General features: G+C 32.4%; 2 protein-coding genes across 6 annotated transcripts in view; one reads left to right on the forward strand and one right to left on the reverse strand.

The window, feature by feature from the left end:
* The window catches only part of LOC143067501 (uncharacterized), a 24,228-nt gene extending 17,846 nt beyond the window's left edge, over nucleotides 1-6,382 (reverse strand). Inside the window, exons 1-3 of one of the 3 annotated variants that reach the window (XM_076240820.1) lie at nucleotides 6,364-6,382; nucleotides 1,098-1,252; nucleotides 81-164 (exon numbers count right to left, since the gene is read on the reverse strand). In XM_076240820.1, coding sequence (XP_076096935.1) covers nucleotides 81-164; nucleotides 1,098-1,236 — 223 coding nt within the window. In that variant the 5' untranslated portion in view covers nucleotides 1,237-1,252; nucleotides 6,364-6,382. Of the gene's footprint in view, nucleotides 1-80; nucleotides 165-1,097; nucleotides 1,253-4,360; nucleotides 4,427-5,599; nucleotides 5,684-6,363 lie in introns of those variants that run through there. The other 2 variants (XM_076240818.1, XM_076240819.1) reach the window with 2 other exon arrangements.
* Nucleotides 5,905-16,481, forward strand: part of LOC143067500 (nucleolar and spindle-associated protein 1-like) — a 27,054-nt gene continuing 16,477 nt past the window's right edge. For 2 of the 3 annotated variants that reach the window (XM_076240815.1, XM_076240814.1), the window contains exons 1-4: nucleotides 5,905-6,066; nucleotides 9,101-9,226; nucleotides 10,219-10,338; nucleotides 11,730-12,038. In XM_076240815.1, the coding sequence (XP_076096930.1) occupies nucleotides 5,992-6,066; nucleotides 9,101-9,226; nucleotides 10,219-10,338; nucleotides 11,730-12,038 (630 nt within the window). In that variant the 5' untranslated portion in view covers nucleotides 5,905-5,991. The remainder of the gene's footprint in view (nucleotides 6,067-9,100; nucleotides 9,227-10,218; nucleotides 10,339-11,729; nucleotides 12,039-16,481) is intronic. The other variant, XM_076240816.1, reaches the window with a different exon arrangement.

The following is a 16,481-nucleotide window of genomic DNA, read 5'->3' on the forward strand; positions in this document are numbered from 1 at the left end:
TCAATTTGTAACCATAAAATTGTCAATTGATGTTTGCAAATATTAAAAAACATATCTGTATTATCTTCTAAGTAACAAACCTGAAATTACAGCTGATAAAAACATCTTTAGCATAACAAATCTCTTCATGGACATTTGATCAACTACAACTGATGGTTCAAATACTGTAAGGACAAATAGTTTTGTACATGTATTATATTTCAAATATTTATTATAATCTAGATATATTGCAGTAAGATTATCATCACAATTATCCAAACTCACATTTATACTTTTGCTAGATTTGGTATCTTATATTTAAATTTATAATTTCTATCAGTGGCAAAACATATATGGCAATTAAAATACAAACATTGAAAAATATTTTTTTGTTTTTATATTTTGTATCATTCAAACTGTCAGAGAGAGCAAATTTAACCTTCTGATATAAGTGGTTAAACTTTCATTTAAAAACAACAAAATTGATATATGCCAATTTTATATGGGTTTGTTGATATTTTAAAATAATATGTGTGTTTCCTATTACATCTTTTAAAAATAGGGAAGGCAGATAGGGATTTTTTGTTATTTTACCATATTTTTACATTGAGTTTATGGGAGTGACATTCTGACTTTAACAGTGCTTATAGAAAAATGACAAAAGAACTTTAGGGTAGGCTATTTTTTAGCTTAAAAATAGAGAGGATCGGGTTATAGGAAACACACATCTTTTTTAAATTTTAAATTTTTCCTAAGAACTAGAGAATGGTATGAAATAATGTTTTCTTACATACCAGTAAATCGTGAGCAAGAGAAAATTCTGACATCAAGATATCATTTGTAAATAAGGTAATATAATCTGATGCAAAATAAAATCAGGTATTATTTTTTATTAATTATACCTTTACTAAATATGTTATAGCATTTGATGGTTTATCTTTTTATCCTGATTACACTCTATTTTACTAGAATTTGTTTTCCCTTTCTATACTGTCAGAGGGTAAAAAATAATGTCTTCCCACTGCAAAATCTCTAAAAATCCTATTAGGCTGCTTTAAAAAAATAATTTAATCCATATATCAGTTTGTAATTGCTTTCATAAATAACTTCCAGCTTACCTCTTCCCTTTTCAATAACAAATCCAAAGATTTCCCCACAAATAAAAACTGTGCATCCTATTATTATCCCTCTGAAGGAGCCAACAGAAGGTGGTGTTGATTGAGTCTGTATACCTGTCATTCTGTTAGAACCAATCATGGTGCATCACTTTCCCCTTAAATATAATATGTCTTTAGAAGATAATAATTATGCGAGTTTGTCTTTAAGAAACATATAAGTTTGAACATTGAAATGTCTCAACTGTTTTACTGAAAATTAATGACTACATTTTTATCTAAAATCTTTAAAATTAAGTTCACACTGCAGATATTTCAAAAATATATACATTTATCAATGATCTAAGAAAATAGAGTCAAGATAGATAAATCTTGTCAAAATCACTATACCACATTATATAGTTGACCTGAAGCTTAGTAAGCTATAGTAATTGAGAATTAAACATGTTACTAGTAAATAATATGAAAACTATGTTGATCATGAAATGGAGATCAAGGTCACAGTCAAATAAAATATGCCAGACAGACATGCAGTAACTGAGAAACTAACCTTATATTGAAAACTTAGCCTTGTTCAATTGAAACCATGAAAATTATGTTCCTGACAAACTATCATCATCATGTACACCTTTGCAATCTTTCTTTACACCAAATTAGTTTTTTTTCAATTAATTCCTCAAATTGCATCCCATTATTGTTTTACAATAGTTTCTGAAGTCCCCTTATCATAAATTAGTTTTAGTTATGACCGTTTGAAATTGTTTTAGCCATGGTGGCCATGTTGGTTTGATGACGTGACAAGGTCATTGGATACATAATACGGGCCGCATAATACATTGTTCAATCCAGATATATGGCAAGCTGTTTTACTATTCATTCTAACTTCAAGATATCTAATAAAATTTATAAGATATCTTATATAGCTTATGATTTATCTTAAATAGTTTATTAGATACCTTATATAGTTTATCACGTTTATATTGTTTATAAGATATCTAATATCATTTTCTTTAAAAGATATCTTATAAGTTATACTATTTGACATTTCTAATAAACTATATGAGATATCTTACAAAGGATATAAGATATATTCTATAAAAAATAATATTAAGATATCTTATTTAGTTTCATATAGTATATGAGATAACTTATATAGTATATAAGATATATTATATAGTTTGTAAGATATCTTATATATATATAGTATATAGTATATAAGATATCATATAGTTTATAAGATATTATATATATATCAAAAGATATCTTATATAGGTTATATACATCACCCCTAGTTTTTGGTGGGGTTCGTGTTGCTTATTCTTTAGTTTTCTATGTTGTGTCATTTCCATGGCGTTGTCATTTTATTTTCAATTTATGGGTTTGACTGTCCCTCTGGTGTCTTTCGTCCCTCTTTTATAAGATATCTTATACAGTTTATTAGATATCTCATAGTTTAGAAGATATCATAATATTTTCTTTATAAGATATCATAATATTTTCTTTATAAGATATAATATTTTCTTTATAAGATATCTCATAAATTATATGAGATATCTTATAAACTATATTAGATATCATATTTAAACTAATCTATATAAGATATCTTATAAAGTATATTAAATATCAAAAGAAAAATATATAATAAAAGTAATCTTATAAACTTAACTTAAGAAGATATTTTCAATGGAAATTGTGCCGTCTCAATGCATTCTTTATAGCACGAAAACCCACAAGTCCAAAAATAACAGTTACATTAATTATTTGAGACCTCTGATGAATGATGATTGATAAGAATATTTTGACGAATCATGATAAATTTTTAGTCAATTAAATAGATGCAAACAGTAGCAAAAAATGACCATTTGACAACTAACAATAAAGGACATTACTAACCTCTTTATATATGAGATATCTTAAATAGTGTCTATTGCCTATAAACGCATTTACACTTTTGGTATTAAGTTGAATTTTGTCTCCAAATGACCTTAGCGCATCCACTTGTATTTTTGTCCATCTGATGAGTTAAGCCTTTTTCAACTGATTTTTATAGTTCGTTCTTTATATGTTGTACTGTTATACCACTGTCCCAGGTTAGGGGGAGGGTTGGGATCCCGCTAACATGTTTAACCCCGCCACATTATTTAAGTAAGTGGCTGTCCCAAGTCAGGAGCCTGTAATTCAGTGGTTGTCGTTTGTTTATGCGTTACATATTTGTTTTTCTTTCATTTTTTTTTTATTTAAATAAGGCCGTTAGTTTTCTCGTTTGAATTGTTTTACATTGTCTTATCAGGGCTTTTATAGCTAAATATGCGGTATGGGCTTTGCTCATTGTTGAAGGCCGTACGGTGACCTATAGTTGTTAATGTCTGTGTCATTTTGGTCTCTTTTGTGCTGCATGGTTATATACTGATATGAACTCTTGCTTTATATGTTTAATGTTGTGTGCATCACTCGATATGTATGTTTTGTTTTACTTGTTGTTATGTCGGTTTTAAAAGCTCTTCAGAGCTTATGTTTGTAATTGCTTGCTTATACCGACTCTAAATAAAGCTTTATGTCTATTATGTCTTATGTCTCTTGTGGACAGTTGTCTCATTGGCAATCATACCACATCTTCTTTTTTATATTAGATCGCCTCCGAATAACCTTCTGACGTCAAGCAACAATCACTTTTTTATAGCGACGTCAAATGTTTTGAATTGTTATGTCAAAGTTTACAGGAACCTGTGTGATTTTATGTAATGGCAGACAAATTTGCATACAAGTGTAAATACATCTATAAACGTATTTACACTTTTGGTATTTAGCTGAATTTTGTCTCCAAATGACCTTAAATCGCCTCCGAATAACCTTTTGACTTCAAACAACAATCACTTTTTTTATTGTGACGTCAAATTTTTTAAATAGTTATGTCAAAGTTTACGGGAACCTGTGTGATTTTATGTAATGGTGGACAAATTTGCATACAAGTGTAAATACGTCTATCATTATCTATCTTGAAATTTTAATAAATAGTAAAACAGTTGCCATAAGGATTCTCTCACAGGCACTTGTTTTCTATCAATGGGAAGATCTTCTATCTCTATATATTACGAGATATTATAGAGATTATAAGAGATAATAGATCTTCCCATGGATAGAAAACAAGTGCCTGTGGATTTGTGGCTAAGTTTAAATTTGGGAAGTAGATTAGAGGATAAGATTTTGTAAAAGATTATAAGTCTGATATTTTAATGACCATTGACTGTGCCAGTATGAAAGAGTACCTGAAATGAGGGAGGTTTTTTCTGGGTGCTGCAGCAGTCACAGCAGTGTTTGTTTACTAAAATTACTTCCCTTGAACAAAAAATAATCCAATCACCCAACCAAAATAAATAACACCAAACCCACCACATAAAAGTTAGGTTTAAAGAAAAGTGGATAAAATGATTAGTTATTTTAAATACGAAAATAATCTTAACAATAATTTATAATCATTTTAGGACATACATTACTATAAGAAGGATAAAAAAATACAGTGCACCGGGGTTCGTTGTTTTTTGTAATACGGTAACTGGTGATTGGTTGACCCAATATTATCCAATCAAAATTTAGGACACCCGTTTCGAATTTTTGTTTTGGTTTTGTTGTGCTGCATGGTTATATACTGATATGAACTCTTGCTTTATATGTTTAATGTTGTGTGCATGACTTGATATGTATGTTTTGTTTTACTTGTTGTTATGTCGGTTTTAAAAGCTCTTCAGAGCTTATGTTTGTAATTGCTGGCTTATACCGACTCTAAATAAAGTTTTATGTCTATTATGTCTTATGTCTCTTGTAGACAGTTGTCTCATTGGCAATCATACCACATCTTCTTTTTTATATTAGATCGCCTCCGAATAACCTTCTGATGTCAAGCAACAATCACTTTTTTATAGCGACGTCAAATGTTTTGAATTGTTATGTCAAAGTTTACGGGAACCTGTGTGATTTTATGTAATGGCAGACAAATTTGCATACAAGTGTAAATACATCTATAAACGTATTTACACTTTTGGTATTTAGCTGAATTTTGTCTCCAAATGACCTTAAATCGCCTCCGAATAACCTTTTGACTTCAAACAACAATCACTTTTTTATTGTGACGTCAAATTTTTTGAATAGTTATGTCAAAGTTTACGGGAACCTGTGTGATTCTATGTAATGGTGGACAAATTTGCATACAAGTGTAAATACGTCTATTATTATCTATCTTGAAATTTTAATAAATAGTAAAACAGTTGCCATAAGGATTCTCTCACAGGCACTTGTTTTCTATCAATGGGAAGATCTTCTATCTCTATATATTACGAGATATTATAGAGATTATAAGAGATAGTAGATCTTCCCATGGATAGAAAACAAGTGCCTGTGGATTTGTGGCTAAGTTTAAATTTGGGAAGTAGATTAGAGGATAAGATTTTGTAAAAGATTATAAGTCTGATATTTTAATGACCATTGACTGTGCCAGTATGAAAGAGTACCTGAAATGAGGGAGATTTTTTCTGGGTGCTGCAGCAGTCACAGCAGTGTTTGTTTACTAAAATTACTTCCCTTGAACAAAAAATAATCCAATCACCCAACCAAAATAAATAACACCAAACCCACCACATAAAAGTTAGGTTTAAAGAAAAGTGGATAAAATGATTAGTTATTTTAAATACGAAAATAATCTTAACAATAATTTATAATCATTTTAGGACATACATTACTATAAGAAGGATAAAAAAATACAGTGCACAGGGGTTCGTTGTTTTTTGTAATACGGTAACTGGTGATTGGTTGACCCAATATTATCCAATCAAAATTTAGGACACCCGTTTCGAATTTTTGTTTTGGTCGGCGGCCCGATTTGGGAGAGGATAAAGAAAAAGCAATGGACGTGCAAAATATGAAGTACAGTGAAATGCAAAAACTTGCTAAACAAGTTGGCATTAAGGCTAACATGAAGGTAAAAAATCCATGGGCATGGGGAATCATAAAACCATAGCTCTTTGGTTCTGTGCTGATCCGAGGCGCGCAAAGGCATAGACCCCCCCCCCCCCTCTTTTTTCTAGACACTTGTTTCTGTCAATGTGGGGTTAACTTTCCATACCCTTACGAAAAAAATTTCGTACGGGTATGGATAGTAGACCCCACATTGACTTAAACAAGTGCCTGTGACTAGAAGACAACCCTTTGTTTATGTTTTTGTGTTTACTTATTTTTATGGCCCCGCAAAGAAGTTGTCGGTGCCATATAGTTTTACCCTTGTCCGTCATTCTGTCCTTCCATCATTCTGCAACAAAGCATGATATGGAGTTTTTTCTAAACGCCTTCAGATATTGGGCGAATTTGTGGTATGTGATGAGTTAACCATGATGAATAACACATCAAGATTAAGTTTCGTTCCGCTTCACTAATTTTTGTCGAAATAACAGGTTTTGGACTTTGATAAATTGTAGAAAATCACAGTTATACACACTTTTTTTCTATACACCTTGAGATATTAGGCTGATTTTTGGTACGTCAGTTAACCATGATGAATGACACTCAGACAGATCATGTTTTAGTTTCATTCCCCTGCTGTACAGGGTTTGACACAAACTAAATGTATCTACTAGCCAATAGGGCTAGTAAAATAATTCTCTACTAGGCCCTATTAATTCACTAGCCCAAAGGCATGACCCCATCTAGGAGGGTCTGGGGGCTTCCCCACCCAGAAAATTTTGATACAAATGAAGCAAAATCCTGTGTTCTGGAGCATTTTCAGAGGGTTTTGAACATGTTTTGTTTCATGAAATTTCCCTGGTTTGCTCATAAAAAATACACCGAAAAAATATTTTCATATTTTAATCATCTGTATTTTAATTGTGTTTGACTTCATTTGAAGACCCCTTTAGATGATTACAGGTCTCATCCTCATTTTACTCATCATTATTAGTGTCTTAAATGAGGATGGATAAAAATTTAATATAAGCAGCCACTACAGGGGAAAGGCTGTTTTTTTGTCATAATTCTTCAAGGACTCCATCTTTTCCCCTGTTGTTTTTCAGTTTAATCTTTTCTTTTGCAGGGAAAGATTTCATTCCTAAAAATCTGCATAACAAAAAATCTGTATATTTTCCCCAGAGAAATGTACCTATAATTTAGTAAATATACATGTATTACTCCCAAAACATTTATTATGGTTTGTTTTTCACAAGACAACAGGCCTATCATGCGCTCATGGCGCAGCTGTTTATTTTTCGTTCTATTGATTTTCTTACTAATATTGGAGCATATGTTTCCATGATAATTAATTTACTTTAGTGGCTGTCATCATTACAGAATTCTTTTCATTTTCTCTACTTAAATTTCTTTTAGCCCATTACTGTTAACAGAAGATTTCAAGCACAAAGTGACATGCACTGACTGCTCCCAATGTTTACAGGCATCAAATTGAAAAATTAATATGGAAAATCTTAGGAACTGATGATACGTCATTTGAAGATTCCATGCATTGCATTCAGAGCCTATAGGAATATAGCATGTGCATTTGCCACCTGATTCACATATATACTATGTATAATTATAAGTTCAATTGGCATATAAAGAATTATCTTCCTTAACAAAATTTCTGTTTGTCCCCTGTTTAATACTTGAAAGCTCAGTCTACCACTTTGCAGTTAATTGATGATCATTATTAACAATGCCAAATTGGTAATCGTTCCCAAATTGAGTAACTTAATGTATCCTTCTCCATTGAGCTATACTTTCCTAGCAGGGCTCACACTACTTCAGAATTATAGGGAGAAGTGACTTCTCTTTTTGAAACTGATAGGGAGAAGTGGTGAGATTTGAAAGAAAAGTGCTCATTTGCGCGGTGCGATACAATGTTTGGATTTTACAATAGTATAAAGGGCCATATGTAAATAATGTTCTTTTTATATTGTTCAATTCATATCTGAGTAAAAAAATTACAATTAAAGTAACATTTGAAATTAAAAGTTGTTTAAGTTTTACTAAGGTTCTTGTGAGAAACTACCAACTAAATATCTAGCACTAAAAAAAAAAATATATTTTAAAAAATGTAAAGAAATTATAATATATCAATTACAATTTAATTAAAAATTATCTTGTGTATGACATTCAGTGTTTCTCATAAAAAAAATATAAAAGTTATTAAGCTGGGCCAGAATATATTGATATTAGTATAATAGTCTCAGAGTTAAGCAACTTTAATCAATAGTTTGAAACAATCCATAAAAAATATAGGGAATTATATACACCAATCAATTAGATGTTACCAAAAGTCTCTTAATGCGTGTGGAATGCGTAATTTTTCCCTTTGGGATCAATATTCTTCTGTCAGCTGTTCCATCCGTGCGTCCGTAGTAATTATTGTAAAAGTACAGATTTCGGTCATAGCTGGTCCGGTTCCGATCCGGAGTTTAAAAATCGGTCAATGGCGGACGAATGCAAGAAAATTTACAAAAATAAACGATGTTTGACAAGTTATTCGGAAAGGAACATGACGTTTCTAATGCAATAAATGGACTAAAAATTTACTGGAGGCAACTTTTATCACGTTTAAATGAAGTAACAAACTTATGTTGCCGCCGAATTTGAGGTTGATGTACGTTTTCGAGTAACAAGCACCGGAACTTGCAGAAATGCACGAAGTGATAAAAAGTTGTATTTTTATCAAATAACCTGCTACACACTACGAAGACAATGCTTCAACCTCTTTTCTAAAGATAATGAATCGTTTATGTCTGAATTTCTTTAATTATCAATAAAAAATTGATGTTTCATCAACTTGGTAAAAATTGAAAATGTCCGATGACGGAAGCGACTGAAAGCGACTATCGTCAAGAACAGGGCGACTTGTTTTCGCTTTTGGGGGTCGGGGAAAGCGAAGTGACGGTCGGGAAGGCGACTTCTTCGCCCAAGTCGCCTGGTAGCGTGAGCCCTGCCTAGTGTTTAAAAAAATTGTTTCATCATCCTTATTGGATTCATTTTAGTTTGCAAGATTAAAAACAGCTCTGATAGAGTATTACCAACAGGAAAACAAAGAAAACAGCTCAACAACACCAACTTTAAAAGAAGAACAGATGATGGAAAAAACAGAAGAGGAAATAGCAATCACTGTAAGGAAAGATGAACATATATATATATGCGTTTTGTTAAAATATCTTTTTTTTGTGTTCACTGTTTATCAAGGTCACTATCAGTAAACTTCGGCAACAAAACCCAAAAGTTAATTACTGTGGAATTATTTATTTTTGTGCGTATTAATGTTTGTTGGTTAAGGAAAACAGACTATGTGGATATTTGATTTTGTGGTGTTTGTCGAAGTCTGCATACAAACCTGTAGAAAATTGGTTATTTGTTGTACATTTAATTTCGCGGTTTACATGTACCCATAAAATCCACGAAAATTGGTATCCAACAAATAATTATGAATCCACAGTACATTGTAACAGCCAAAGTTTTCAATCAACAATCACCAAATGCAATATGTTTGTTGATTTAATGTTATGGTTTGCGTAATAAATGTAAAAACAGTACTTTTCACTCTTTTGGTCTTTGGGAAAATGTTGTTTGTGCTGTATTTAGACCCTTCTACAACAAAATTTGCTTTACATGCACACGTTTAAAAATTGTGATATTTCTTATGTTTTTACAAAAATCTGCTTTCGGTTATCTTTTGAAATGAAAAAGTTAGATGTCTGTCCACGAAACCAAAATTTCCAGTAAATGTAAAAAATTTCAACCTCATTTATCTCTTAAAGTAGCAAATGAAGATATATTTTTATGTCATTTTTGAATTGACAAGGTGAAAAGTAGCTTGTAAGCAAACTTTCCTAAAAAAAAATCACCATTTCTGGAGATGTTACCTTTTTGCAGGTATGAAACAATGACATCTATTCAACACAACACAGAAAGTATTTTTAAGTGTACTGGAAATTTATCTATTCTGACCAGAATTTACGGTAAAAGTATCAATTGGAACAAAATTGGCTTTGTAAATTATAAATCTCTGATACTGTACATATTTGAAAGATTTTTTTCTTGTGCTAGAAATCATCTATTTTTCATCACATACTGCAAAAAGAAGTAATGAGAGTTTTGTTTTCAGGTGCAGACTTCTCCAAAGAATGAAGAGAAAATAGAACTATTAGAAGAAAAGCCTGCTATCAAAGGAAAGAGAAAAGCAAAGTCAAAAAAGACATTAAAGAAAAAAGAACAGGAAAGCAAGGTTAAAATATTAAACTTTGCTCTTATAATAGCCCATATAGAACTTAAAAAACTACATTATCATATGAAATGATGGTTTCCCATATAACCATACCTGCCAACTTTCACGATTTAGGTGTGTACTACACGATTTTGACCCTTTGTCACGATTGCACGATCATGATCGTGAAAAACCCTCTAAAACACGATTTTGTGAAAATCTACACGAAAAATATGATTGTTCCCGATTTTGAACTGTGTCCAATGGAATACAATTGTGTTCAGTCAATCAAATTCTATGTTTCTCATGATCATATTAATCAGCCAATCAAAAAAGTTTTCTCTCAAGAATATTCTAACATCCTAAATTTTGAACTTGTGTTGTATTCCTCTGTTTGTTAAAATCGTGAACATGGCAAATGGTTTTTCACCTGCAAGGAGGTTCTTACACAGAATAAGAATAAAAGCATGACTGGTTGACAAACTTCAATGATGCAGTACTACCATAAAGATAATAAATAGTAGTTTATCACTAATGTAGGTGTTGTTCCCAACCTGATAAAGGTCCTTCTTTGTGCATAATTTTAAATTGGAAGAGTCAACAATTATTTTATATCCTTACACATGAAATTGATTCCTGGTCTTGCAACCACATGTTCATTTTTTCTACTGATATATAATAACTAGAATCATGCAAATAAACTGAAGAAAAAGGCATGTAAGCTCATCTTACAAATATGACACTTTTTCTAGACCACAAAACAGCACGCGCAAAATAGTCGTCGCAAAGTATTGTAACCTTTGAAATTGTTGTCGCGCACTAAAACCCCCATGGGCACTTTCAAAAGTTGGCAGGGTTGTATAACATGTATAATAGAAAACAGTTAAAAAAATATTAAAGATATTACATGTACTGATTACTTTTCAACTGTTTGAATTATGAGTATTTTTCTTCTTGATCATGATAAAATGAAAACTATGGATTTATACAAAATTCAATGCCTTTTCAACATTTGCAGTAAAGGACACTTGTTAAATTGCTATTATATGTACATCTAATGTGGTGTTTGCCATGTAAACACCTAAGAGCAAGGGTGTATATAAAATAAGAAAACAGGGTATGGCCTTACACAATGATAGAAAAAAAATACTTTAGATGTAAGTGTTTGGAATAAGAGGAGTACAAAGTTGTTTTGTATTAATTATAAACATAAGTTATATTGATTTGACTTATGATAATCAAGAGTTGAAAAAGATCCCTGTTCAACAAAGGAAATATCTCAAACCTGTAATTAAGATTTTCTGAATACAAATGTAGCTGAGCAGGAGGCTGCAGTTTAATGTAATAAAATTATGATTTTGGGTAAATATTTTAGCACTAGAAAGAGTTTGTTGGTTGTTTTTTTCTCACAGAAAGACAAAAGGATTGTTAAAAATGAAACATCAACTTCAAAGTCCAAGAGTTCAGTTAAAGCAGAAATCAGAACACCAGGAACAACCAAATCAGGAAAATTAGGAACATCAAGTCCATTTACTTCCAAAGTTAAAAGTGCCAAGACCACTCCAGCAAAAGTTCAACAAAAATTGAAAACACCGCACCTTCAAACGCCATTGAACAAAAGTGAATTTACCCCACATGCTGTGAGAGCTAAAAGTTTTATTGGTACACCACAGAGTGGCAGTGCTACTGCAAAATCTGCACAAAAGAGAAAGATATCAAAGGTACAAAGCAATTTTTATTTAAATGACATTTGATATATTTGTAAAAGTGAATTGAGTTTAATATCAAGTACAGTTGCTCTTTTAGTAAAAGTCAATCTGCTTAAAGTTGATTGACATTTTCATGGCAGAAATCCAAGACTAAAGCTTTGAGCCTTGTACAAGTCATAATTTTTGCCATTTCTGCTGTCAGAAGGAAAATTATCTGCTGCAATTCTATATGATGAAAAGCTATCATACCAAGTATAAAAGCTTTCTAGCAAAATGGTCTCAGAGGAGTTGCATAGTATTTTCAAAAGTAATAAAAAATGTTAAAAAAACATGAAAAATTGAGAACTAAAATGTTAACACTTTCAGTACGGAATTGTTTTTTTTGGCGCGTTCGTATAGCCGGAGATTTATTAGCACGAGCAGTTTCGTGGCCGGGATTAATTTGACATGTGCTCATAAAAAAATCGCCTCGGAACTTCAAACAGCAATTACCGCTATTTGAGATCGATTTTCATTAAAATATTTTAAGGTTAAGTCGTACCCTACTTGTTTTGAGTTGTGGTGTGGTTAGAGCGATATGAAACGGAAGAAATATCAACAGTTTAGCTCTATGACGAACGAGTTTTTTTTTTATAACTGAATGTTTACAAATACATGTCTGCGAAGGGGAGAGTTTCTTCTGACCGTTCCCTTTCTGGGATATTTACTTACGTTTTATGTTTCATTTTGTTTCAAAGAATAAGATGAAATGTCTATAACAACACCATAACTGATTGGGAAGACGATAAACGACCGACAACACGAGAATTACCAGCGATTGAAATCCGCCATTTGCAAAGCGTCGTTCATGTCAACAACAATTAAAGAGAGATAACTCAATTGTAATTTGGCGGACGACAACTCTTTTTAAATACGTTGCCGTATGTTTTTAAGTCACTTGGGTAAAACAGAATTTCTTGTTACGGTTCTATGACAAATAAAAATTTGTACTTGTTCAATGATCAAACAAATAATCTCTGTACTTGTCAAAGTAAATTACCTTCCTTGAAAATATTCATTTCAAACTAAGTAACAGGCATGCAACCTAATAGCAATTTAAGCAGATAAAAAAAAAATACTTTTAAAAAAATCAAAATCAAATGAACAATTAGATATTTGACCAAAAAATAATATTATTTTGATTTAATTTTTAAACTGCTATAAGGTCATGTAACAAACAAAAATAACAGTTTTCACAATTTTTTGTTACTTGCCTCTTTTCAAGTCTTTAATTTTTTTTTCATTGTCCAGTTAACTACTATTTGTTGTCCTGATCTCTCTATAAAATTCCTTCTTTATTTTAAAATGTCTCTTGATACCATCTTTTTAAATATATCCTTCATCAGTTATTCTTTAGTTTTGTTCATAGTTTAAATAAATAAATTCGCAAATTGAAACGGTAAAGTCAATAAATTCAAAATTGTCTGGAACTAACAACACAGCTATAACACTAACAGTAATTTTTAACAGAATGGAACACCGTGAAACACTCTGGGAGACAGAGGTGCTTTCCACAATCTAGACAGCCAAATTTTGTTTGTCTACGCGTCTCTTGTTGATTGTTTTTCACTCTCATGTGACAGACATGGCACCAACTTTTATTTCCAAAGGAACCTGGCAAGTGTCTCTGTGTAAGACGGTCATCAACCGGGACAAGTGATGGGCGGCCTTTACGAACTGAACCACCTGTATATCCAGCTATCAGTCCTGCTGCTACTGCCTTGGAAAACTTCAAAAAGGTTGTTGGTCTCTTACCAGGGCCTGGTTGATGATGAGGAGAAGCCAGAAAAAGCCTAAAGGCATCAAATTTCAACATTTCTATCATTGTGAAGAAAATCCTTTTAGGCCATTTCAGTGTTTTGTGTTGGAAAACATAGTACTGGATGTACTGGTCAGCCCTATCAACCCCTCCCATGTACTGTGTGTAATCAGAGATCATCTGTGGACATGGTATCTCTTGTCGTTGAAAAATACCATCTGCTTGTTGCACATTCCTCTGCACTGCACCTACTGAGAAATCATGTATGCTTGAAATTAAGTTTACATTTTTTTTGTCCTTCCATACAACAGCAGCCACTGCATCTTTCTGTCTAAATTGCATGTCCCCACGATTAATTACACCTTCAGGGTTTTTCTTCATAATATCTTTAGGAAGCTCTCTCCTATTTATTCTTACAGTCCCACATGCAGCAGTGTTAAAATGTTGAAACAAGTCTGTAAATAAGGCGGGAGAAGTGAAGTAATTGTCCATATAAACATGGTACCCTTGCCCTATAATATTTGCCTTTTCAATACAATTTTTGACTACTCTGTTTGCAAGACCAGGAGCTGCACCAACTGTTTTCCCACAGTATACCTGACAGTAGGAAACATATCCTGTATTAGCTTCCGCTATCGCCCACATTTTTATTCCCCATTTGGTAGGCTTGGCTGGCATATACTGCTTAAAAGACAGTCGTCCTTTGAATGGAACCATCACCTCATCAACTGAAAGTTGTCGTTTAGGGATATACTGGCTAACCATAGAATCTGTGAACATATCCATTAACGATTCAATTTTGTATAATTTAGAATAATTTGGATCCCCTGGCTGTGGGGCTTGCTCACTATTTGAAAAATGGATGTACCGCATAATTTGCATATAGCGATCCCTTTTCATGACTTTACTGAAGTAGGGGGTTTCCAGCATAACATCTGTGCTCCAGTAGGATTTTATGTCTGGTTTTACATTGATACCCATTAAGAAACATAAACCTAGAAAAGCCTTCATTTCTTCAACAGTTGGTGTAATCCATGGAGACTTGTTTTCATCAGGATGATCACGAATTTGTTTATTAGCATACCTGTCTGTCTCCTGTATGATGTATTGCAAAATGGCATTGGTAAACAGCAATGAGAAAAAATCAACAGGCTCTTTATCTGGATCTAAAACTGTGGTAGGACCAGTATTTCCACGTGGTAAAAATATGTGTGGTAATCCCCTCTCATAATAATCAAAATTTGCATGCCACCCATCGGCTTCAGCAGGACGGTCACCAGCCTCATCAACAAGTGGGTCATTTTCATCAGAAAATTCATTATCACTATCAACAACATCTAAATCACCTATCCCAAGCTGTTCAAGCCTATCATTGTACCGCTGTGCAGCTAAATCAACTTCATTTGGCGAAAATCCGTCAAACTCCTCATCCGAAGATTCAGACATTTTTTGTTTGTTTTCCCAGACGACAATACTACGTTTTTCACTACAATTTTACTATAGAACCGCCTTTTAGCCTAGAAAAATTTGATTGGCTGCATAAAAATATGGATTTCCTTATTTGGGAGAACACCTGCAGGTCGTGTGAAATTTATTTGTCGGCAAAAACCGTAAACTTCCGATCGTCAACAGAGCGTAAATCAACAACATGCGAAGATGATACAGAAAGAGACAGCCATTACCGGCTTATCTTTTTTATTAAACAGTCATAAGTAAATATTATTAATTTTTAAAACAGCGGTACACACATGGTTTAAATATTTTGTGTGTAAGGTAATGACCTTTCATTTTTTAAAGCGATCACGTTGACTACACATGTCAACAAAATTAAAAAAAATGGCGGCATATTATTTTATCATGAACGCAAATCGAAAGTACGAAGAAATGACATACCAATGACTTTTATTGTCAAAATTTATACATAATATTAATAATTGAAACCTGTTCACACATTGTGGTAACGTACGCTTTACAGCTTTACGTAATTGATCTAATATTAAAACTGAAAGTAGGTCAGAGTATTTTTCGTTTTCCATGATGCATTATGGCATCACGCGGCCGTAGCAAGGTGATGCATTAAGGCATCATACGGCGGTACCAAGGTGATGCCTTATGGCATCATACGCCTTGAATGGGTTTTAATTAATATAGTATGGTCAACTGTGCAATGGTGACAATCAATCTTATCAAGTATAAACATGATAAAAGCTTTCTGCCCAGTAATCTAAGAGACAAATCAAAAGTTAAATCAAAGCCACAGTATAGTATGGGGAAACACCAACTACTAATGCTGACAAACAATCTTACCTAGTTTGAAACACATCTTTCTGCCCAACATTTCAGAGGAGTTGCATTTATAACACGTGCTTGTATCTAAAAGGTTAGTGTCCTGAAATTTCTGTATAATCTGTCAATCCAAATGATATTTTTGTATGGGCAAGAGAATATCATGTCATATATCCAAATATGAAATTTTCCTGTCAATAATTCAATGATGAAAAATTTCTATCGATTTACCCATTGTGGAAAGCTTTCTGTTCAATGATTCCAGTATAAAAGATGTTTATGACCCACCTACTATACACCAGAAAAAAACCCAGAACTATTAACAGGGCCTTTCCTAAGACTAAACACATGCAGCAGTATAAAATAACAAA

Source organism: Mytilus galloprovincialis, chromosome 3 (assembly GCF_965363235.1).
Source record: "Mytilus galloprovincialis chromosome 3, xbMytGall1.hap1.1, whole genome shotgun sequence".
Lineage (NCBI taxonomy): Eukaryota > Metazoa > Mollusca > Bivalvia > Mytilida > Mytilidae > Mytilus > Mytilus galloprovincialis.